This window comes from Aulonocara stuartgranti (genome assembly GCF_965226115.1).
Source record: "Aulonocara stuartgranti genome assembly, chromosome: 16".
In the NCBI taxonomy this organism is placed as follows: domain Eukaryota; kingdom Metazoa; phylum Chordata; class Actinopteri; order Cichliformes; family Cichlidae; genus Aulonocara; species Aulonocara stuartgranti.
Genome location: NC_138952.1, coordinates 26,614,983 through 26,624,432, shown reverse-complemented (window position 1 = coordinate 26,624,432; position 9,450 = coordinate 26,614,983). Strand labels below are relative to the sequence as shown.

Genomic DNA, 9,450 nt, shown 5'->3' with positions numbered 1-9,450 from the left:
AGGGAACATTTTGTTTGTGATAACAGTCAATGACCACCACCTTTTACTTGATACTACAGTATACTCTGTTTTGTTTATGCCACTTTTGGTGCACACTACATACAATCTGCAGTTTGTGTGTCAGTATAGACTTTAAATATAAAATCCATAACTCAATAATGAAAAACTAATTTATTATGAGTTATCAAATCAGGAATGAATAAGTGTAATGTTTATAGGTAGTTTTAATGTGGCTTTTTTTGGCAAGATCTAATAATCTAATATACTGGGTCTAAATTGAGGAGCACATAAACATGTACACACAAACAAAGGAGGAAAAATAAATATAGCTCTTTAAAAACTGACAATTAAAAATTCTGAAATTAAAAGCAAGTATTGTACTTTAATACCATTTGTTTTCAAATCATAAACTGTGTATTATAGTACAATTAGTGTAAAACCTTCACTGAATGCATTGTCACTCTCCTGCAGTGCAGAGAGATTTTCATTAGTAACATACAGGCTGACGTTGCTCTGTTTTTCTGGCACTATTTCATAAACTCTTGCCTGAAGTATTGTTAAAAAATTACAAGGTGAAAGAGATGAAGAGAATTAACAGATGACAAAATGTATAAAGGCAGTGAAGGTCCAGAGGCTCTTTCAGACCAATACTGTCCCCCTGCATGGTACAGATCACTTCAGCGGAACTGAGTGCAATTAGGGTAAACAAGGGAACTGAGATATCAGGTCACGGCCCAGCGTCACTGTCACAAGCGTAATTTTATCTTGTAGCAACCCAAGGTTGTGATTAGAAGCCCCCATTCTGCTTTCTTCTGGACAAGGCATTGTTCTTGACTGACCCTCTCTGACTTTGAGTCAATCCTGGAATTCTGAGTGCACTCTTCCCTTTCCATGGGGTGGTGGGGCCCAAACTTCCAGTAACTGTGTAGGTGTTTCTGTGGGTGAGCATGTGTCTGAATGCATATGTGTCTGTGTTAAACTGCTTTGAAGGCTGGGAGATGAAATCACAGCTTGGGCTGGCTTGCCAACTTGATCTTCAGGTTCTCTGCTAATTTGTCCAGGAACTCAAAGGTGTTCAAGTAGTCAGCACGTTTCACACTGCAAACAGAGTCAGAAAACAGATGACTGTCAGCATTAAAGTATTGCAAAAGTTCAGAGATCACCGAATATGACTAATTTTGACAAATATTCAGGCTGCATTTATGAAGCTCTGTTAAGTCAAGTTCACTGTAGTCAAAATAAGTTTCGACTGCAACAACTTAGTGCTCCTTTATGCCATCAAATCTAAGGCCCATTTCTCATATGAATAAATGCGTGGTTGCTGTTTCCAAGACGAGGAATGGTGTTGAAAATTTTTTTTATTATTACAGACATACTGAGCTGCTGTAAAGGCTTATGTGAGCATACGCTCTGCCACAGTTGGGCTCTATAAACGTAAGCATATGTCTGCATCTTTTTGTACTATTAGTAAAAATTCACTGCAATTATTCAACAAGCTCATTTTTGAAATGCCAAACAATACTTAAGAGGTTGGGAGCGGTCACATCTCCCGTCACACAAAACTTGGTTGATTAATACCCAATAATTATGATTATGTTACATAGGAAAAAAGGACATGGAAAAGTAAATCATAGTAAGAGGTAAAATATATGAAACGAATATTTAATACATTAAGAGTTTTTTTCCTTTGTTTTGTTCTTTCTGCATGCTTAGTTTCTGGAGTGTGTCAAAGACAATTTTGAACATCCACCATTGTAATATTTTATATTTAGCAGAACACTATAGGAAAGAAAAAGCATAACTGCTCTATATTGAAAAGAGCTCAAACATATTTATAAACCTGAGTGAATTAAACTTTAATTTACGGATGCCCCAATCAGGTACATTTTGAAATGGAGCTGTCCTTTCCGGTCACTGTATGTGGTGGCTTCCACAAACTGGTGCCCACTCTTATGTATTTTTAATAGATTATTTCTAAGTTCTGAGACTGTATCAAGAATGTATTGTAAGATCTAATTACACACTAATCTAACAGCACAATATCCTTATATGAATGTACATTGCATATGACTAACTTTGCAAGGCCTTTGATGCAGATAGCCAAATCTTTGGTCATGAAACCAGCCTCAATGGTCTCGATGCAAACAGCCTCCAGCGCCTCCGAGAACACTCGCAGCTCGGCATTGTTATCAAGCTTCGCCCGGTGAAGCAGGCCCCGTGTCCATGCAAAGATGGAGGCTGTAGGAAACAGACACACAGTGAAAGAGCATGCATTAGATAACTAACCTAGAGATAACCTTAGAGATAAAATCACATATGATCACTTTTCCACAATCTGAGCCTACCAATAGGATTGGTGGAGGTTTCCTTTCCCTGCTGGTGTAGTCTGTAATGTCGAGTCACTGTGCCATGGGCAGCCTCTGACTCTACTGTACGTCCATCAGGACAGACAAGCACACTGGTCATCATACCCAGGGAGCCGTAGCCTAAAACACAGGGACAACCAAAAACTACATTAACATCTGAATATCATTAGTCTACAGTACACTGCAATTTTTTTAGGCTTTTATTATTTAAGTTTCTGCATGGTTTTTCACATAACTTCTGATCTGAACCTCCTTTTTAAACCAACCTTGTGCCACAGAGTCAGACTGTACATCTCCATCATAGTTCTTGCAGGCCCAAATGAAGCCTCCCTCAGATTTCATGGCTTGGGCCACCATGTCATCAATGAGACGGTGCTCATACCAGATGCCCTTGGCCTCAAACTGAGCACGATACTCTCTGAAGCACACAAGAAGGTGGACAACACAGTTCTGGCCCATGTCTGCTACAAGGATGTTTGCATAAGCTGCTTGTGCATGTGCTGTCCTTACTTCTCATAGATCTCCTGAAAGATGTCTTTGAAGCGTCCATCGTACTTCTTCAGGATGGTGTTCTTGGTGCTGAGGTATAGAGGCCAGCATTTGGACAGAGCAACCTGGAAAGAGCTATTAGCAAAATCCCTGATGGACTTATCTGTGTTGTACATTCCCAAGGCCACACCACCTGTGCCTGGATAGACACAAACAAATAGACATACAGACAGACTAAATTCACATGAATTATCGCCTTTAAAGGCAGACAATCTTGGACAAACTTGGAAAAATCTAGAAAAGGAACCAGTGTTACCTCTTACTCCGTTTAAAATTTATTTCAGTTCATTCAGTGTTAAACCTGAACATATCAATATTTACAAGAGCATGAACAAAGATATCATCTTTCACAGTATTTCACAATATAACCCATACAATATAAGGTTAATTGTACTAACAGACTTTTTAAATTTTCTACCAAACTTGCTAGTTTTGAAACTGTACTATAAAACAAATATGGAGGAAACAAGCTGTCAGCTCTTCTAAATCCTTGTTTTATACACTCTGTGGGGTGGACATGCAAGATATGGGTTTATACTACAGAGAAGCTTGATGATAAGATGGAGACAGTAAAGAGTAGATTCAATAGAATATTTGTTTATTTTAAACAATCAGACCTTTTGTATGTGGTAAATGGTTTGGAAATATATATATATATATATATATATATATATATATATATATATATATGGCCCCAACTGACCGAGTGCTCAGTGAATACCTCAGGCAGCAGAAACCCAAGAAAGAGGAGGGAGACGAGGAACCATCATGGAAGGACAGGCCCCTGCACGGTATGTACCACCGGCAGATAGAGGAGGTGGCTGATATCCAGAAATCCTACCAGTGGCTGGACAAAGCTGGACTGAAAGACAGCACAGAGGCACTAATCATGGCAGCACAAGAACAAGCTCTGAGTACAAGATCCATAGAGGCTGGGGTCTATCACACCAGGCAAGACCCCAGGTGCAGGCTGTGTAAAGATGCCCCAGAGACAATCCAGCACATATCAGCAGGGTGCAAGATGCTAGCAGGCAAGGCATACATGGAACGCCATAACCAAGTGGCCGGCATAGTGTACAGGAACATCTGTGCCGAGTATAACCTGGAAGTCCCGAGGTCAAAATGGGAGATGCCCCCAAGGGTGGTGGAGAATGACCGAGCTAAGATCCTGTGGGACTTCCAGATACAGACGGACAAAATGGTGGTGGCTAACCAACCGGACATAGTGGTGGTAGACAAACAGAAGAAGACGGCCGTAGTGATCGATGTAGCGGTTCCGAATGACAGCAATATCAGGAAGAAGGAACACGAGAAGCTGGAGAAATACCAAGGGCTCAGAGAAGAGCTCGAGAGGATGTGGAGGGTGAAGGTAACGGTGGTCCCCGTGGTAATCGGAGCACTAGGTGCGGTGACTCCCAAGCTAGGCGAGTGGCTCCAGCAGATCCCGGGAATAACATCGGAGATCTCTGTCCAGAAGAGCGCAGTCCTGGGAACAGCTAAGATACTGCGCAGGACCCTCAAGCTCCCAGGCCTCTGGTAGAGGACCCGAGCTTGAAGGATAAACCGCCCGCAGGGGCGTGCTGGGTGTTTTTTATATATATATATATATATATATATATATATATATATACACACACACACACACACAGGCTTCTTACCCTCAAACTCATGGACGACATATTTGACAGGCTCTCCCTTTGCGGGTGTGTAGGTCATCTCCACTTTCCCAGGCCCAGGCACCACAAAGTCTGTGGCTTTGTACTGTGGGGAGAACAGTGAGTAAGAAAAAAGATACAATCCCCAACATATACCATAACAGCAAGAAAGACTGTCATAAACACCTAAAGAGGACTAGTCAGAGTGTACAGCATTGTTCTTTCTGACATCTAACAGATATTATGTAACCAGCAGCCATCTGATACATCACCCAACTGGAAGCAGAACTGTTGACTTTGGCTATGCACCATGAACCAACCTGTGATTTACTTCTGTGGCTGTTGAGGTGGTACACTGTGGTCCAAAGGACAGCTGATGAAACCTAATTATTGACCAAGTCACTCCTAACATAACGTCCGATATAACTGTCAATTCCCTGAGCTCATACATCAGCTGACGGAGGGAAAGAGCAGTTACAGAAGTGTGGTAGAAAATTACAGGCAGCCTCCGAAATGGTAACAATAATTAAGATGAAGTTTTAGTTTAAAACACATTTTATTTTAACCTCATTTGGAAAACTTCAGAAAACTATGGGCATTATTTTTCTTTGCCAAAACATAAGCCATGAAAATACTATTTCACACTAAAACTAGATGAAGACAGACTCACTATTCTTTGCTCTTTGGTGTAGAATACACATCCTGCTTCTAATGCAAGGGTTTGAATAAATGTGTGGCTTTGCAAATGAATGTGATGTCTGGACACACTTTCCTACAGGCTTTCATTGTCACCTCCCTACCTCCTTCTAAATGCTAATTTGCCTGAGCCAGCTTACCTTCACAGACGCTCTATAAATCTGTAGGGCATAAACAGACTTCTACAGTAAACTAACTCTAGAACAGGACATTGAGTCATTTCCTCAACATCCTATTGACACAATAATATACACGACATGAAACTACAAAAATCTGAGTAGTTTTACATCTTAAAAGATGGAAAAAGGTGTCTATGTGTCACATATTCATTTGTAGGTTGCCATTTTTAAATACTGTTGGAATGAAATTCTCTATAATTACAACCTTATTTTTTTGGAGACTTTGAAAAATTTACATGAGATGTGTGAAATCTTGACTAGAGATTCACAGATCATATATCCCCCCCCCCCCTTAGCATGCATACTTCAAAGTTTTCAGTAAGTGGGACCGATAGGGTACCTGATCTCCATGGGCATGTCTGCCGATGATGATGGGCTTGGTCCAGCCGGACACCAGGCGGGGGATATTCTTACATATGATGGCCTCCCTGAACACCGTGCCCCCGAGGATGTTACGGATGGTCCCGTTGGGTGAGCGCCACATCTGCTTGAGCTTGAACTCCTCCACACGTTTCTCGTCTGGCGTGATGGTGGCGCACTTGATGCCCACATTGTAACGGTGGACTGCCTCTGCTGCCTCAACTGTCACCCGGTCATCAGTTGCATCTCGGTTCTCCATCCCAAGGTCATAGCTTTGCAAGGAGAGATTAAGAGAACATGATTAATGGTGCCGAGAGAAAGCTAATACATAATTTATAATGTCTTGTAAATGTACCTAGACTGTCAATAAAAACCTCAAAGTTTTAGTACAAAAAGCAAAGAATACTTTAAGCATTTTAGCTGCTCCTTCACAAGGTGTCACCAGGACGCAGCTCCACATGTGTGACTTAGTAAACTTTTATGCCCAATGCCCTTCATCACACATTGCCAAGGGTTTTTGCCTCTTTTTGCTTGTTAGGGTATGATGTAAACCACTATACTGGGGAGCTAGTGGTAGTAACTACTACAGGGCTCAAATGATTAGTAAATATAACTGATTAGTAATTATAATTGAGAATATTTGTGTGCTTCTAAGAATTAGAGTATGAGATTAAGAATGAAGACAGGGACCAAACACACACAGAGAACATTGATAATCTCAGCAGCAGAGGCACTGAATGCTATGAGCGTTACAAGTATTTACACATAACTTAGCAGCAGACCCCAGTGCACTAACTACCGAACACTATGCTATTGATTTAGCTGAGTGAAATGCAAAGCGGAGAATGTCAAAGTGCACCTACTGTGATGTGGAACACAATAACTGTGTCAAAGGACATGAATGACTTGAATGAGTGGTGAAAGTGAATCTGATTATGGAATAATTTGAACTGCTGCCAGAGCTTTTTGCACTTCATTATGAAGGCAATTTTCTTGCCTGCAGGCCCTGACACAGCATTCTTATGAAGGAGACTTTCTATTAACCCTCTGTTCCATTTTCTTTTAGGCGCTGCCACTGCAACGAAGCAACACGAAGAAAGCAAAAAAAAGGAATCAGTTGTGCAACGAAACCAGGCACTCTGCCAGCATAACTGGATCGGTTTGCTCCACTTGTTATACTTGAGAAACCTCACAGCTTTAACAAACAGTTAGAGGAGGGGGTGAAAACCAGCTCAGTGTCCTTAGACTTCTCTTTGGCAATTATCTTGTGTGCTGGCTTTGTATGAAAGTGGCCTTGACCTTTTACCCACTTCCCTCCTTCCTCAACTGAAAATCCAAGCCACATGAATGAACCGATGAGGTTCATTCTTTGGAATCTTTGCAGAAAACCTTGCACATGTTCCAAACTATGTGCTTCCAAGAATTCCGTGCCCAGTGAACCACCTGACTGTGTGGTGGGACTTTTAACCATTGTACTATCGTGGACGGTTAACAACAGTGCAAAGTCCATGAAACAGATAAGTAGAGGAAGGTCAAATTAAGAAACCGATGACGCAAATGGATGTTATACTACCAATTATCGTTATTACTTTGTTTGGACATTTCTGATCTACAATATCACCCATCATTGCATTTGATTTAATAATACTTGTTGAAACTTTTCATTGTCTTCTTGATTACAAGACTTTTGTAAATAGCTTTTAATGCAATGGTGATTTTTTTTTTCTGAGGTAGCAGCTGCAGTTAGTATATTCTGCTTTGCAGCTGAACCATTAGACACCTTTCGGGTGGGGGGGAATGTATTTTCAGGGCAAAGGTCAATGATGGGGGATGCATTAAAGCAAGAATTCAAGCCAAACAAGAAGTACCAGGCATGCAGAAAGTGTTGCTTGAATTCCGTTTTTGATTCTGTTTTACTAAGACTATCCCTGCTGGGAGTACTTACCACTGCACCACTGTCATGTAAACAAAAGTATATTTAAAAAGAAACCATTAAATGTAAGCGATCTGAGTGCACTGAGCTGCTAGAACAATGGGATCTTTACACAGTGTAGGAGTACAGGTGTATTCACCTGTGCACTTCAAGCTCCAGGTACGGAAAGATGAGTTTCTCCTTAATGAGCTCCCAGATGACCCGAGTCATTTCATCTCCCTGCATCTCCACCACAGAGCCAGCCTTGATCTTGGGAGACATCTGTCACAATAGAATGACCACGAAGAAGACAAAAACAAATAAGTTACTCTGACACTTATTCTGATAACTGAAGTGACTGGAGAGAGATTATTATTACACAACAATTTGTCAAATGACATGCTGATACCCAAGAGGGGGGAAAAGGTCTGTAGACTATGAATGAATTCATTCACAAGATGCTTAAAGTATCCAGAGCTATGACTCGGCGTAAATCCATAATAACCCTCTTCAATTATCCCAGTGGCCAAAAAAAAAAAAAGGGGGGGGGGGGGGGATTACCTCCTTGGTTATTATTTTTGTTATTACCATTGTTATTTTAATAATCTCGGTTGAAAAGACCTTATTGGTGGTGTTTCACAACAGATGATTTCACAACTTTCAAAGATTTCATTTTATAATCTCGCCTAAAGTTCACTTAAAGAAGAAGCGACTTGAGTTAAGCAAAGAATGAATGCAGAGCACTAACAGGACAAGGTAAAAAATCTGATAAATAACAATCTGAAACATGAAACCAGGAAGGAGGTGTTGGCTGAGGATATCAGGCCTGAATGGCCACTATGTCGGTTTACTTAAGCTACCCGCAATTTAATTTGAATGAACAGCCGACACAAAAGTGTATTTCATAGCAAAGCAAACAGAAAAACGCGTTACTTCAACTTTGTCACCACCCCCCTTTTATTTTTCTTTGGACAGATGACGGCTAATGCCAGCAGCAGCAACAAAAACAAAAAAAGAAGGAGCCGCCGAGTATTTCTTTCTTTCCTGCACGACGCCATCATTGTGTTCTGCAGTAAGCGCTGTTTAATTCAGTGCTACAAACGCCTACCGTATTGAGTTTAAGATCCACGACACAACCAAAGATGAGGAAGCCGAACGATGACCTGCCGGAGAAGACGGCGTATCTAGCTGCTAGGTGCCAGTTTCTATTCCGCGAGCTCATTGGCAAGAGTCTTGGCCAATCAGAGAAGAGCGGAAAACATTTAACGCCAATCAGATAAATCCACACCGCAGAAGGGTAGGTCTGAAAGCGGTGATTGTCCATCTGATGAGGGTTTCCACGCCCACCGATACGCTTGTTCTATGCGTGGACTGTTGCACAATGGGTGCTATTTGACAGTTTGGTGGCAAAAGGCGGCACCACCAGTTATAATGGTCCATCTGAAAGGATATTAGTAAAACTGACAAACTACAGATTCAATATTTTGATTTGCTAGATCACAATTCTATTATTTTAATTTTAAAAAGAGAAACTGATCATAAATGAGTCTAGATTACACCAGAGCCCATATACAATTTCCAAGAAAGTAGGAAACTAAAGCTAAACGCTAATGGTAAAACACATATTATCATATGTGTCATTATTATTATTAACCACTTTTTAAAACAGCATACAGAATAATAATTTTGTTATAAACGACAAATTACAGACTCAGACCAAGTCTTTTGAACAA

At 40.8% G+C, this 9,450-nt stretch overlaps 1 protein-coding gene across 1 annotated transcript; it reads right to left on the bottom strand.

The window, feature by feature from the left end:
- Positions 1-362: 362 nt before the first annotated feature.
- idh1 (isocitrate dehydrogenase (NADP(+)) 1) lies at positions 363-8,938 on the bottom strand. Its single transcript, XM_082508772.1, has 9 exons — positions 8,826-8,938; positions 7,878-7,999; positions 5,786-6,077; positions 4,574-4,676; positions 2,877-3,054; positions 2,633-2,784; positions 2,346-2,486; positions 2,076-2,238; positions 363-1,098 (listed from the first exon to the last, which is right to left on the bottom strand). The coding sequence occupies exons 2-9, from the start codon at positions 7,997-7,999 to the stop codon at positions 1,005-1,007; spliced, it is 1,245 nt and encodes a 414-aa protein (XP_082364898.1). The 5' UTR covers positions 8,826-8,938; the 3' UTR covers positions 363-1,004.
- Positions 8,939-9,450: the final 512 nt, after the last annotated feature.

Excerpts from the sequence above, each read along its gene's own strand:
- idh1 (XM_082508772.1), bottom strand. The coding sequence starts at position 7,999 with ATGTCTCCCAAGATCAAGGCTGGCTCTGTGGTGGAGATGCAGGGAGAT. Across the intron at positions 4,677-5,785 it reads GACATGCCCATGGAGATCAG|TACAAAGCCACAGACTTTGT; the intron begins GTACCCTATCGG and ends TTCTCCCCACAG. Across the intron at positions 2,487-2,632 it reads GTCTGACTCTGTGGCACAAG|GCTACGGCTCCCTGGGTATG; the intron begins GTTGGTTTAAAA and ends CCTGTGTTTTAG.